Source organism: Cydia amplana, chromosome 5, assembly GCF_948474715.1.
Source record: "Cydia amplana chromosome 5, ilCydAmpl1.1, whole genome shotgun sequence".
In the NCBI taxonomy this organism is placed as follows: domain Eukaryota; kingdom Metazoa; phylum Arthropoda; class Insecta; order Lepidoptera; family Tortricidae; genus Cydia; species Cydia amplana.
The window spans coordinates 11,742,960-11,757,405 of record NC_086073.1 but is presented as its reverse complement, the minus strand read 5'-3'; the positions used below and the strand labels follow the sequence as shown (position 1 = coordinate 11,757,405).

General features: G+C 37.1%; 3 protein-coding genes across 4 annotated transcripts; 1 reads left to right on the top strand and 2 right to left on the bottom strand.

The window, feature by feature from the left end:
* Nucleotides 1-330: 330 nt before the first annotated feature.
* On the bottom strand, nt 331-5,315 carry LOC134648045 (protein CWC15 homolog). Its single transcript, XM_063502480.1, has 4 exons — nt 5,074-5,315; nt 3,942-4,221; nt 3,635-3,739; nt 331-530 (listed from the first exon to the last, which is right to left on the bottom strand). The coding sequence occupies exons 1-4, from the start codon at nt 5,202-5,204 to the stop codon at nt 393-395; spliced, it is 654 nt and encodes a 217-aa protein (XP_063358550.1). The 5' UTR covers nt 5,205-5,315; the 3' UTR covers nt 331-392.
* A 385-nt stretch (nt 5,316-5,700) lies between these two features.
* On the top strand, nt 5,701-11,397 carry LOC134648044 (RNA-binding protein 39). Its single transcript, XM_063502479.1, has 8 exons — nt 5,701-5,814; nt 6,074-6,128; nt 7,626-7,702; nt 8,274-8,844; nt 9,177-9,443; nt 9,671-9,886; nt 10,242-10,366; nt 11,018-11,397. Exons 2-8 carry the CDS (start codon nt 6,075-6,077, stop codon nt 11,304-11,306), a joined length of 1,599 nt encoding a protein of 532 aa, XP_063358549.1. The 5' UTR covers nt 5,701-5,814; nt 6,074; the 3' UTR covers nt 11,307-11,397.
* A 335-nt stretch (nt 11,398-11,732) lies between these two features.
* On the bottom strand, nt 11,733-13,972 carry LOC134648491 (uncharacterized). 2 transcript variants are annotated; one of them, XM_063503012.1, is made up of 3 exons: nt 13,930-13,972; nt 12,669-13,023; nt 11,733-11,989 (listed from the first exon to the last, which is right to left on the bottom strand). In XM_063503012.1, exons 1-3 carry the CDS (start codon nt 13,959-13,961, stop codon nt 11,789-11,791), a joined length of 588 nt encoding a protein of 195 aa, XP_063359082.1. In that variant the 5' UTR covers nt 13,962-13,972; the 3' UTR covers nt 11,733-11,788. The 2 variants fall into 2 exon arrangements, with proteins under 2 accessions (XP_063359082.1, XP_063359081.1); XM_063503011.1 differs by lacking the exon at nt 13,930-13,972 and adding an exon at nt 13,765-13,917.
* Between the last annotated feature and the right edge of the window lie 474 nt (nt 13,973-14,446).

Here is a 14,446-nt window from a genome sequence, read left to right as displayed (position 1 = left end):
TTCAAAATACAGCAGGTAAGAACAAAAACTGACACGAATTTAGCGGTATATCGGCGATGTCAAGACTTGTCAAATAACAGTGTGGAATCGCACTCCAGAATAGATGCCGAATACAAACAAAGGTACATGCACAACTCACTACAAAAAAATACCTGTTATAATTAGATCCAGAGATTTGTAACATGCTTAATTGGAGCTCGGCTCAGGCGCACTGATTGAGCCCAACTAGTAATAAGTTTTGTAAATCTTGCCGAGGTTGGCGTATCGTAGTCATTTTTGTAAAGTGTGGGAAGACTTGCAAGAATAAAGTCAAGCCTCATTTTAGTTACTTCAATCATTATTTATTACTTATCGTATCATTAATTAATTACATTTACAACTACAGAGTTATTTTACTTAACATACTTCTCCATAAACTTTTTGTGGAACTCTGATCTCAAAGAGTCGTTAATAAAAGTATTGGCTTTCTTTTCAGGTTCTGAGCGCGCACAGTTTTTAAACACTACATCATCATCCCATCGTCTCTTTACCTGAAATGAACAGATATTAATAGAAATGTTAAAATAGATATTTATCAAATTATAACAAGTTACATAAATGTAAGACTCGGATACATCACTCTCAAATAACCTTGTTTTATATAACCAGATGTGTTTTTATTAGTAATGAGTAGTGTCCGAATGGTATCCGACCGAAGTTTCGGTTTCGGCAGGTTTTAGCATATAAAAATCATGTTTCGGCCGAATGTACGGTTTCGGTCGAAACTAGAACAAACCGAACCTTCAGTTTCGGAAAGAAATCCGATTTCGGTCGTGACTTCTACGAAGGACGGTAGTTACTTATGCCACAAGACAGCAGTCAGCAAAATTGGTATTTGGTGTGAGTTCTAACTTTTGAGTCCCGAACAAGCGAACTCGCAACGCTCGTGATTCTTTTATAGAATCTTGAGCGTAGGCTAGCGTAGCGAGGGGCTGAGGCAAGAGGAGCAATAGTTTGGCCGCATGTTGCACATATCTACGAATTTCAACATCTCACCAGCATTTTGTTCAGTTTGTTGGAGCTACTGAGGTTCATCTAATTTTAGTGACATTCATGTGTGAACTTAAAATTTTTCTTAAGTGATAATAATTAGCCATTTCAGCAACAAGCGTCGAAAGCTTCACGGGCCCTTAAGACATGTATATTTCACGTGAGTAAATGTTCTTCCAAATTTTAATCAGTAATCAAAACTAAAAGGGTTGAAGAACTAATATTCAAGTAAATTAAATCCAATGGCTTAATAAATCTAATAACAACAATTATTTATTAGAGTCTAAGAAAGGGGTTTACCCTTTCGGCTTCCTACATGGAAGGAAGGAATTGGTATGTCTGGCGTGGACACAGAATAAGTAATGGTACTACCGTACAGAAAGGACACTTCCTACAAAACCAAAGTTTGACAGCGATTCAGGATCGAATCATGATATCCCTTTCTAACTTATGGCACTATCCCCTTCGGTTATTTAAGGTTGACAAAACTCAAGTCATTATCTTATCTGTGGTCGTGCACGCAAAGTGACGTCAAGTTGTGTCACCCCTAATAATAGCTCGGAGCAATGCTGTGCCGAACAGAGCCGAGTATGTCCGAAGTCAGGATTGTCTCCCTACTGGCGCGCTCCACCCCTCTAACGCGCCTTAGTGACAATCAGGAAGAAAAATTGGTAACAACTAGTGGCAAATTGCAGCCTTTGCTGCCCTAGCCCCCGGGCCCTGTAGAGATGAATGAGTGATGCTTCTGATGTATTATTAATATTATTATGAATCTACGATATATGCAGAACCAAACATTTTATAATAGATTTAATGCTGGAAACATGAAATGGATTTCATAATCTGGAAACACAGATACGAGGGTGAATTAAAAAGTTTTGAGCCTAACCTTTAAAATAAAGACTTGAGTTTTTATAACAATTTTATTTCTCTACATAGTCTCCAAAACTATCTACTTATACACGTTTGCCACCTTGCTTCTAACTTCATTATTCCTTGTAAAAAAAAATAATCTTCAAGGTGATCGAAATATTCAGTCACAGCTTCTTGTACCTGAATATCCGTCGAAAATTTCCGTCCTGCCAAGTGTTTTTTTTTAGGTTCGGGAAAAGATGATAATCAGAAGGGGGGGCATTTCACGCCAAGCGGGCAGCGAAAAAAGTGTCAGGTCATAGAATTTGCTGATATTTGGAATAATCATACTACTCGATGTTTTAAAAATACGCATTATTTTATTTTATTTTTATTCGGCACCGTTTCCGGTTTTGAAGCATTTAAAAAATGGACGAAATTTGAGGAGAGCATTTTTCAAAAGCTAATGCAGCTATTATTTAATAAACTGAAAAATAAGTCGAATATTGGTTTGTATACAATTTTAATTGCTCTTTCTTGCAGTTATAACAATTTTGATTTTTTTTTAATTTTTTCATACAAAAAACCGGAAATGAAAATTTTAAATCGAATTTATATAAAGTTCGGTAGTTATGATTTTTTTTATTTTTACCTCGAAATGTAGCTTATAGTTCATCAAAAATACCTGGAAAGTTTGAGAATGGGATCTGCATTAGTTTTGGAGATACATGAACTAAAGTGCAAACATGCCGGTCTGAGCGTCGTACTGGCGATTCCTTAGTTACCCAGTCACATAAAGGTTTTGACCTTGGAATGACAAATAATAAGCTGGAAACTCGTATAGCTACACCTTCGTTTCGGCGGTCTATAAGTTACGTTAAAAGTCACAGAAAACCTCGTGTTCGCGCCGGAGTTTTACAGGAGCTAGGTCTTGGTGGAACAACACTTTTTTAGTTATCATACCAGGTCTTTTTGTTTTAATTTCTTCATGCAGATGTTGTAACTACTTTCAACCGCCTGTCATTCATAATTATATCTAGTATTATATTGACATTTTCGTCAGTAGAAGCCGTTATTGGTCTACCACACCTAGGTTCATCTTCAACTGCCTCTCTGCCGCGTTTAAAATTTGCTACCCATCGTTTTACAGTGGCATATGATGGAGCGGATTCTCCTAAAGTCTGGCTCATGTCTTCAAAAAATTGCTTTGGCGTTAACCCCTTTTTTGTAAGTTATTTATTTATTTTTTATTTAAGCCTTTATTTTTCCTTAAATAGTTTGCATAATAAAAGTTTTCTAATAATATTGTTGTTTATTTTACTATATTAAGGACCCCTGTCGGGTATAGGCCTCCTCCATATCTTTCCACCTTTCTCGGTCTTTAGCCTTGATTAGCCAATTTTCTCCAGCTGTGGCTATGATATCCCTGGACCATCTTGTTATGGGTTTTCCCGCCTTCCTTTTGCCATGGGGTCCTAGCCACTTTGCGACTTTTTGTAAGTACTTCATGACAGAACGGTGCTCAATTTTATCCATTCTAAAGGAAATCGCGAACCTCTTTTAGTAATTCGATCACAAAATGTGCAATTGTGACAGAAGAAAAACAAAAGATAGTGCATTATGATAAAAAAATATGTAAGTCTTACATCACAGTATTATTTTTTCCTTTTATTTTCATTATCAACCTCAGGCTCAAAACTTTTCAATTCACCCTCGTATTTAACTATGATTCAGATTTTATTATAATGTTTACCTTTAAGTCATTCTTTTGGCCCGCTGCAGAGTAGTTTAACAATGGATTTCCAGACAAAATATTCTCCATGCGGATTCTTTCTTCCTCCTGTTTCCGCTCAGCTTCCTGAAATAGTTTCACTATGAAAAATATGAAATAAAGCAAAGGCAAAATTAAAAAAGGAGCAATATAAAGACTAAACATATTTACATGATATTGATCCTTAGTTTAATTCCATCTAAGTGATTTGCATGGAGCTTTTTTATTTAAATAGTAAATACCATATTTTGAAATAAATTCAGATAGATATTACACAATGATAACTTACCTTTTTGGCCTGATCTATTGCTCTCTCTTTTTTTATTTTGTTCAGCTCTGCCAACAGTGCTGCAGTATCATCATCGGAATCATCAGAGTCTGATGAATCCCCCTCCAGAGGATCATCAGCATCCAGGCTGGCTGCGGGAACTTGATCAACTTTGGGGCGCTTAACTGGTGGTTCATTTAGTCTGCGAGCACTAGGGGCTTTGCCATCTTTCTCTCGGTCATCCAAATCCTTGCGGAAATCGCGGGAACGCAGCTCATCAGTTGTGCCTTGACCTTGCTCTCTGTAATAAACCAGTTATTTATTTTCAACTTCCTGCTTAATAATAAAACTGTAGCCTACATAGTACAGTAACCCTAGAATTTTTTCATGTCATATCTATCTATTATATGAAATAATTTATAAAAATTCCCCATAATAATTGTTGCAACCTCATTTCGTAGTTTATCATAGGGAACCATCAACTGGATTTTATATATGTCATGTTTGACTTTACATTATTGTCAACGTATATAAATAAATATTAATGCTTAAATAACTAATTTACATCAGTGGCGACGAGGATTAAAAAAAAATCGTCACAAAATGAACAGTGAACAATTTGACAAATTCCTTGCATTGCAAGCTACACAACAGAAACAAATCTCAGACATATTACAATCAACAGCAAAATACAGCTGCTGTGACTCCCACACCAACAACGACAAACGGCACGGAGTCACCCAGCTCTTCGAACACTAACGGTAACAGAAACAATGTTTACAGCGGCTTTAAGAGCGACAAGTTCAACCCGGACGATACCGCAGTTGAAAATTTTATCGACTATTTCGAAACGAAATGCAAACTTTGGGGCGAGGATGCACGTATCATACAGAAGGAACTGCTTTTCACCTGCCTCTCACCGGAGACCTTTCACGAAATAAAGGTTGCCCTTACACCGCACTTTGAAAACAGTACATATATAATTTCTTACTATGTTAATATGGTTTTGAAGTGCAATATAATTAGGCCAAGTAATCAATCCAGACAATCCACCTAATACTTAACCAAAGAAACGAATGATGTTTTTATTTACTCTACTGCCGACATCGATTGCTCTTGACAAATACTTAACGCATAGCATAGCAATAGTTACCTGTATTTAAGTTTTGTATGGCCTGGCAAGTCTCTGCTGGAATATTGACGTGATATAGCACTTAGATCTTTTTCACCACGGCCTGTACCCCCTCTGGCAGGATCAAAAGTGGGTCTGGCTGCTGTAGTCATATTGACGAAATAATATCAAACCAAAAAATTCAATTGGTAATACAACGATGACAAAACAAATGGTCCAAATGGACAAAATGCACGAGGAAAAAGATAATTGAAATATTTTTATACAAAATTACAAATCAATCAAAGTCAAGAAGACCACAGCCACCACAGAATAATAAATAAACGTAGGAGACCATAGACTAGATGTATTAAGTCCCGTTCACACTAGTGCACGAAGCTACGAACCCACGAACGCGAGTGTGGCGTCGATTTCGATTTGTCTAAAGTCCCCTCCAGACTATGTGCGTGAATCACGGCGCGAAGCCGCGAACGCCTTCCCTCTTGACCGTCGGACCTTCGAAAATTGGTTGGACGCATAGCCGTGTAGCATGACCTTTATACAATCGGCATCGGCAACATTCATTCAATTGATTGTCTATGGTCTACACCATATCTCATTCAAATCATTCATTATCAATCATTCACTCGCACTCGCATCGCAACGCCATTGCGTATGCGTAAAAATCAAAATCATTCAAAACGTGAATTCGATGTGTATTCTTGCTATTTGTAATAGGATTTAGGTGTTATTGGATATAACGTATTAGTTCAAACTCTTCAGGTATGTTTTTTTCCCTAGCCTTGTGAATTTGCTTGATATTTTCTAACATACCCATCGAAAAAAGTTTTGTTCCCTCCGCCATTTTGTCATAATGATTGATCGTTACGTTAACTTAATACCATGTTCTATGCTTAGTACGTACTAAAAGACTACGCTTGGTTTTTTATTTATATAATTAACATTAACAGTGAATCTGCCCCGCCCGGTCCGGGAACTAACATTCTGTTTTGATTTGACATACCATCTTTTCAATTTGTAGAATGGCTGAAGATCTTGACGTGGAGGCTATGCTAGAAGCTCCTTATAATAAATCGGTAAGTTTCATTTGTGCCTGGGTATATTTTAGACTTATTCTTAGATACCGAATTTATCATTAGTAACGATGTATTACTTTTCGGTGATAACATTGACAAGGGTGCTTGAGTTTTAATCACCAATGCTATAGGACACGTTTAGATTTTAACATGTGTACTCAATATCCTCAAGTTCTTAACCCACTAGGTATAAAAACCTTGTAACATTACGTTTTTTAAGTTTTTTTTTCTGTACATAAGAAATTAATATGAAAAGAAATTGCACATTAAAATGACACACAAATTTGTAACCTATGATAGCAGCATATGATACAATACCATCGTCTACCCTGTTGAGGGGTTGACAAGAGCAAATTTTTTGTTGGGGATGTGTGAAAAAGCATGGTTACCTAATTAATAAACTATCATGGCTTTACTATAAATCAAGATGTCAAAAGACTAAGATCTAATATCAGAATTAGTAAACTTGATATTAGCATTAGTCCTATGTTATTTGGAGTCTTTGGGTTTTTAGATAAATTACATATCAATATTTCAATAATTGAATATTAGTTACAGTACTGAAAATGATGCGTGTCCTCTGGTATTAGTGTAGTTATTGTACTTATGTATACAATCTAGCATACAGCTCTTATTGTGTTATTTATTATATGAACTTAAACTGTTTCTTATTATCACTTCACATGAAGACTTCATACTATTCAAAATAAATATACTTGTTTTAATGGAAGACTTCTATATCTTTGATATGTATGTTTCATGAACAATGAAGCCATAGATACTATAACTCATTATTATAATCATTTTTCAAGTATCCCCTTAGGTGTGCTGTTCAAAGATGTTTTTGTTATGAAAGTTATTATGCCTATTATTACCATTTTCCTTGAATTTTAATGCTTTCCAACATCTTTGAACAGTTAATGGTTAAATCTTATGACAAAACTACATTTGAGAATCATTTCTTGTATTTATAGAACTTTGTGGTAATAGTCCAGCATACTTCACCGACCTGAACAGACAGAGAGGTATCCAATACACTTAACTATTTTTTATTTTATTAAAATTGTACAATTCCTTAAAAATATAATCAGTTGGAAATAAAATAAATCAGTACTGAAAATGATCTTTACCAAATGGATGTAATGAACAAGACGAAAGCTGATGGGACATAAATCTTTTGCAGAAGTATCCCTGTGTGATGTTAGCGCTGTGCGCATCCTTTGTCAGTGGTTTATCAAACGGTAAGTTTAGATGAGGGCATCGCAACAACCATGACTCGGACTACAGCAGATTGTTTCATAAGCAACTCTTCTATCACCAGCAACTTAGGCAGACTTATACCAGTAACTCTTAAGCTATTTTGCTAGTGAAGACAGCCATGTTTTCACTGGTGAAATGGTAAAACAAAGTTTTTACAAATTAAACTAATGCAATTTTATTTATTCACTCGGCGTGTGTTGCTGTGGCGCTGCTTCTACCTTGTGCTTTGTGTGACAGGATAACAATTCCTCATCAAAGCATCGGGACAAGTACTCTGATAAGCACAAAGATAAGGACCGGGAGAGCAGTCGAAGGTGAGACATGTAGTCATTTCCTACATTGTTATATGTTCTCACGGGCTTGGTTTCCGCAACTCGACGGCTAACTATTGCGCCTATTTTGCGTGATGGGTTCGCGGCACTATTCTTGCCAACCTAACTCGACCAGGAAGCCTAGCAGACCCTTGACGTTGCCGACGACTTCTGGGAGGGACCCCTGTATTGTTATATTTAAAGAGTCCAGAAGATAAATGATAAGGATGCATGCTAATTAAATTTGTCTTTAGTTCCATATTTTAAATTATATGTATTATTAGTGAAAAATAAATGGAATAATGAATAGTGAAAAAAGTAGTAGATTATCTCTTAACCAGCTCTAGCGCGTGACTTCGTCCGTGTATGAGTACATAGTTAAAAACTTTCAAACCTGTTTTACTTGATGGTTTTTTTTTTAAATATATTTGGGAGTTGATTTGACTGCTGCCGTATTTCCCCTACTCCTCATTTGCAAGCTGAGCTGGAAGTTTCCAGTAACCTTAGTAAATTAATATAATTGCAATTTATTCTAAGAAAATACACTGTTTAATGCAAACTATGGCGCTTACAGGCGCAGCAGATCAAGAGATAGAAGAAGATCCCGCGACAAGGACTCTCGACGTTCAAAAGACAGGGAAGACAAGAGAGATAAGGATCGTGAAAGGGACCGCAGTGGGCGTAAAGATCGTGACAGAGAGCGCGATAAAGATCGTGATAAAGATCGCAATCACAAAGACAAGGAGCGAGACAGAGATAGGGATCGCGACCGTGAACGCGAACGCGACCGAGAGAAGCGCCGCAGCAGCAAAGACAGAGAGCGCAGTCGAGACCGAGATCGGGGTCGCAGCCGTGAGAAATCACACAAGAAAGAAAAATCTGTAGAGAAAGAAAAAGATGTACGAGAATACAGATCTAAATCTAGAGGTACAGAGCCAAAACTTGAAGAATTGCCGCCGGAAGAAAGAGATTTACGCACTGTATTTTGTATGCAACTATCTCAAAGAATCAGAGCTAAAGACTTAGAGGAATTCTTCTCCTCTGTTGGTAAAGTAAGAGATGTGAGACTCATTACATGTAACAAAACTAGAAGATTTAAAGGGATTGCTTATATCGAATTTAGAGATGCTGAATCTGTGCCATTGGTAAGTATTTAAATGTACTGAAACAATGTTTGAACATTATTTATTTTTGCGATTATCTATTTTATATTCACTTACTAATTCTCTATTTTGGGATACAACTACTAGATAGATAGATAGAAGACTAGACAGACATAATATCAGTATCTTCTGAGCAAAGTAATGCAATCTAATTATGATTCTTATTTCCTCTTCCATCTACAGACAAAATAGTAACTTATAATTGATATCAAAATAAAAGCACTACAATATGACATCAAAAAGGTGGTGTTATGAATATATATTTTAATGTAAAGAAAACATCAATAATATTCTAATTTATTGATAACTTACAGGCTCTTGGATTAACAGGACAAAAGCTGCTTGGCGTTCCCATTATAGTTCAACATACTCAAGCTGAAAAAAATAGAGTAGGCAACACTCTGCCTAACTTAGCACCAAAGACAAGTAATGGGCCAACCAGGCTTTATGTTGGATCATTGCACTTTAACATCACAGAAGACATGTTGAAAGGCATATTTGAACCTTTTGGGAAAATAGATCATATCCAACTCATGACTGACCCTGAAAGTGGCAAAAGCAAAGGATACGGCTTTTTGACGGTAAGCAATGTTCATGACGGCAATAGATAAAATACGCCAACATGTTGAAAATAGGTTTCTCATTTAATCGCCGCGGATAGTCAGACATGGCGAAACAAGGGTTCCTTGTTGATAAGAGAACATTAAATCGTCAAGCTGGTACTTCTAGATTCCAGTCTATGATATTTAAATTTAAGTTATAAGGGCTACTATTACTAGTTATAATTTAAAACAAAATCTTTTTCCAGTTCCATCATGCTGCAGATGCGAAAAAGGCTATGGAGCAGTTAAATGGGTTCGAGTTAGCGGGAAGGCCCATGAAAGTAGGAAACGTGACCGAACGCACTGACGGAGGCTCAAGTACGCGGTTTGATGCCGATGAGCTGGACAGAGCTGGAGTTGATTTGGGCGCTACAGGTCGTTTGCAACTCATGTTTAAATTGGCAGAAGGAACCGGATTGCAGGTATGTTAATTCTTAGAGAATCGTAACTTGGTGCCGGTACAGAAATACCGCAACCAGGAGGCAATTTAAATGGGAACTGCACGCCAACTGCAGTTTCTACAATAGTTTATACATACATACTTACATAATAATAAATATATAAGCTTTTAAATAAACATGTAACTTGCAATTATTATCTCTTCTCTCACTCGTAAACAAGTGTGGCATTCTCGTCTTTCTTCATTCGACGGCTGCACTTAAACGGTTAATATGTACAGAGAGGTAAAAATGAAAAAAAATATAGCATTCATTATTGACTCTGACGTTATCACAATAATCACGATAATTGAACCCAAAAAACTGATTATATTTTCAGATTCCACCAGCCGCAGCGTCAGTCCTCATGGGCAGTGGTTCGGCGCTAGTGGCCCCACAACCCCAGGTGGCGCCTCCCATTGCCACCCAATGTTTCATGCTCAACAACATGTTTGACCCTTCCGGGTAAATTCTTAATTACCTCAATACAATTTATATTAAATCACAAAAATTATGACTCCATAAAGCACGTTTAATGGACGGCATGGTCCTATCGACGAAAAATAATGACATATAGCTGGTCAACCAAATCTTGTCAGTAAAAAAAGGCGTGAAATTCAATTTTTCTATGGGACGACATCCCTTCGCGCCTACATTTTTCAAATTTGCCGCCTTTTTCTACTGTCAAGATCTGGTTGACAAGTATACATACTTAATTTTAATTTGCGCTGCCAACAGGCCTGGATATGTCAAGTGCCCTACGTAATTTTGTTATACATATTTGATTTACATACAAAAAAGCATATATCATCAAATTTATTTATTACAGTCATGCTACTTATGTCTGTATGATAGGTACGTATACGTACACAGCGTACATTCTATGTACCTATACATTGTGTTACGCATTGATTAATCAGTAATTCGTGTAATATATATTACTAGCGACCCGCCCCAGCTTCGCACGGGTTAACAAATTGTACATAAAATCCGTTGCGTAGTTTTAAAGATCTAAGCATACATAGAGACAGACAGACAGCGGGAAGCGACTTTGTTTGATACTATGTAGTGACAACGGCGACGAGTATGAGATTTGTTTTTTTTTTTTCATTACAGCGAAAGCAACCCTAACTGGGACATCGAAATCAGGGACGACGTAATCAGCGAGTGCAACAAGCATGGCGGCGTGCTCCACGTGTACGTCGACAAGGCCTCGCCACAGGGCAACGTGTACTGCAAGTGCCCCACCATCGCCACGGCGGTGGCGTCGGTGAACACGCTGCACGGCCGCTGGTTCGCGGGCCGCGTCATCACGGCCGCCTACGTGCCGCTCGTCAACTATCATTCTCTTTTCCCCGACGCTATGACTGCGCTCACGCTGTTGCTGCCGAGTCGAGCGCGATAAGCGTTTACTAGTGGACGACCTAGAGTATTTGCTACTTTGTTATTATTATGGTGACAACGTTATTATAGTTAATAAAGTGTACAAGTATGGACGTTTTGTATGTTAATCGATGGGGTCCTCACTGGCGCTAATGAATATTAGCGTGCTTTTGTATTTGTAACATCTCGGCGACTAAATTTTATCATTACGTTATACAAAGATACCGCCTATTTTAAAAAACTGCTAGCCTTATTATTGCTGTGCCAAAAAAATATGAAATTACAATTTGATTGGCCAATCGAGGTTTGAGTAGGTACAAAACCAGATAGATTGAGCAATCGAACCGTCAATTTGTTATATGGGTTAGTTATATAATAATAAAAAGCTATTTTAAGTTAAAACAATGGGACGCTGTGTGAGAAAGAACTAAGTCATACATTCATATTAAAAATTATGTATTTACATTACAATCGCTCATCATTTATACTCTTAGTTAAAAGTTGTTACACTGCCTTTATCCAATCTATCTCTAAAGTTGCAGGACCTTTTTGTTTAACAGGCTGGTACACTCCTCCATACATTTGAATACCAATACTAGTTATTTGGGATATATCTAAGGTCTCGTTACTAACTCGTTTGCCACGATAGTATGCTTTAAATTCTGAAAAGGGCAGATCACGCACAGCAAATTCATTCTTTGGACCCTGTAAAAAAAAGTTTTATCAGTTAAAAATCATTCCACGGATTTGAGAACCTCCTATTCGAATATTTTGAAGCCTGTTAAAAAACAAATCAGAATTAATAGTATTTTTATAATACCACGGTCGTATGTATAGCGGACAGGGGGTAAGTAATAGCGGGAATAACCGTTAAAACTTCAAGTCGGCTCAAAAAGGGCTTTAGCTTTCAGACTCTGGAAGCTAATGTCCAATCAATTGAATGTAGATTATAATATCTGGGAGACCGAGCTTCGCTCGGAAAACATAAAAACTCAAAAATGCACGTTTCCCCAGAGATAAAACCTAGCTAGATCGATTTTTCGCCCCCGAAAACCCCCATATAACAAATTGCATCGAAATCGTTAGAGCCGTTTCCGAGATCCCCGATATATATTATATATATATATATATATATATAAATAAACAAGAATTGCTCGTTTAAAGGTATAAGATTGTGGTCAGTTTTATGTGATTCCGAATACCACAAGTACATCATTCATTTTTTTTTATTGTGTGTTACTGACCATCTACTTACGGTTGAATTCCGGTCGAACCGGCTTATCTTTCTCGTAACAGGGTAACATACTTGTTAATTTAAATGTTTAATCGAAAACTTGACTTCTTACGCGTGACAATCATTCTATTGGCTCTTTGTATAACTTACTTGGAAATACTGCTCAAAGGAACAATTTGGCTCGTTGTTTAAGTCTTTATGCCGTAAGACGACTTTGAATCCGTTGAACTGTCCCTGGGCTCGGCACTGCAATTGCAACTTGGTGTGCCCCGTCAAATCATATTTCCTTAAAGCCCTCACTCCAGCGAACCCTGCTCCGTTTGTCTGAGGATTTAGCAGGGCGAAGAATATCGCTCGTTTGTATTCAGTGTTCTGGTGCATGACTAGAACTGCTTTAGACATTCCCACAGAGCGCACGGTATCCGATTGTTCCTGCCATCCGTCCACGCCGTCCGATCCAGTGAAGTCGAAGATATATTGCTCACCGTTCACGATGTTCGTATTGCTATTAAAATAAAATAAAACAATATTTTCAAAATAAGGTTTTATTGCCGTCGTCTAACTAGCTATATTACCTGCTACTCGTAGAAGACGATTTATGGCGCCCGAAAACAATGATATTACATAGTCTGTTCGGAAAGAGGAGTCGTGGAATGTATTGGGCTCCATACGTTCCAAGACTCTTCTCTTTCCGCACAGACTATGTTGTTGTATTATAGAGTTTCAACCATAGCTTCGGACCCCATCACCAAGAAAGCTTGGTGTCATAATATTGTATTGTTACAGAAGTTACATCCGTAATTTTAGCTCGACCTCTAATCAATAAACAAACAGATGCGGTAGCCATGTCATGATATGTCATTCTCACAAGTCGAATAGGCCCCTGGCAATATTTGTTTAAATATGCGCTTGCATGTGACTGACCAACAAAAAACAAATGTTTAGGCACAGCTGCGAAGATAAAGCTGAACATTATGTACATAACCTCCTTTGATAAAGGTGAAACGTAGTTTTTTGATTTTATTATTTTATAATTAAAACGACTGATCGTTTAATTTTTAAAAGTGACAAGGTTCTATTTAACATGCTTAGGTACCTACTGTATGTCATGGCTCCAGAACTTCTAGAGTAGGTACATTTTGGAATTTACTTAGGTAGGTAGGTATATTAATAATTTTAGACAGAAAAAATACAACAACAAAAGTAAGTACAGTAAGTGTTTAGGTAATACGATATAGGTACATACCTGTTGGTACTAAGAACGCTTGCAGATATTAACAAAATCAATAACACGCCGGTAAATAACATTTTCGCAATAACGCTTTTGATTTAAATTAATTCAATTTAACTTAACGCGTTCACTCAGTTTGACAAATACGAGTCATTCAAGCCAATAACTGCGGTTACATACCTATGTGTAAGTGTATTATCAAACGTAGACATTATGTGTAAACAAGAATGTACGTTTGACACTTATTATCTTAATTGGGTTATTGACGTCAAAATATCGTAGCGTTAGGACCCTGTGCGGATGACAGAAACCACAAAATAACTGAAAATGTTAAAATAGGTATATGCTCACAATGTTGCTAGTGATAACTTATTAGTTCTATTGAATGTCTATCCTATTTCATGTCCTTGGCGTGATAATATATTGGGTAGGTACATTATCATTAATATTGATAGGTACCTATAAGTAAAAGTACTAGTAAAATGGTTTGGGGTAACTTCAAGCGGAATAAATTACAAAAACCCGCTAATACTTCAAATTACTGTTAAAGTAAGGCTAAGCAAGAAGAAATTCGTACATTGACCCTCCATTTCCTTTCCTTCTCTATCGCACGCGCGTAATTACGAGTATTGCTGGCGCAGCGGTCAATATGCGCACGTGCTATAGAGATAGGAAATGGCGGGTGAATATACGAATT

Bases quoted from the DNA above. Each gene is read 5' to 3' on its own strand.
- LOC134648045 (XM_063502480.1), bottom strand. From the start codon at position 5,204: ATGACTACAGCAGCCAGACCCACTTTTGATCCTGCCAGAGGGGGTACA. The intron at 4,222-5,073 runs GTAACTATTGCT...GGTTTATTACAG, and splicing joins CATACAAAACTTAAATACAG to AGAGCAAGGTCAAGGCACAA. The intron at 3,740-3,941 runs GTAAGTTATCAT...AAACTATTTCAG, and splicing joins CAATAGATCAGGCCAAAAAG to GAAGCTGAGCGGAAACAGGA.
- LOC134648491 (XM_063503011.1), bottom strand. From the start codon at position 13,826: ATGTTATTTACCGGCGTGTTATTGATTTTGTTAATATCTGCAAGCGTT. The intron at 13,024-13,764 runs GTATGTACCTAT...TTATTTTAATAG, and splicing joins AGCGTTCTTAGTACCAACAG to CAATACGAACATCGTGAACG. The intron at 11,990-12,668 runs GTAAGTTATACA...TTTTTTTTACAG, and splicing joins CCTTTGAGCAGTATTTCCAA to GGTCCAAAGAATGAATTTGC.
- LOC134648044 (XM_063502479.1), top strand. From the start codon at position 6,075: ATGGCTGAAGATCTTGACGTGGAGGCTATGCTAGAAGCTCCTTATAAT. The intron at 6,129-7,625 runs GTAAGTTTCATT...TTTGTGTGACAG, and splicing joins AAGCTCCTTATAATAAATCG to GATAACAATTCCTCATCAAA. The intron at 8,845-9,176 runs GTAAGTATTTAA...GATAACTTACAG, and splicing joins ATGCTGAATCTGTGCCATTG to GCTCTTGGATTAACAGGACA.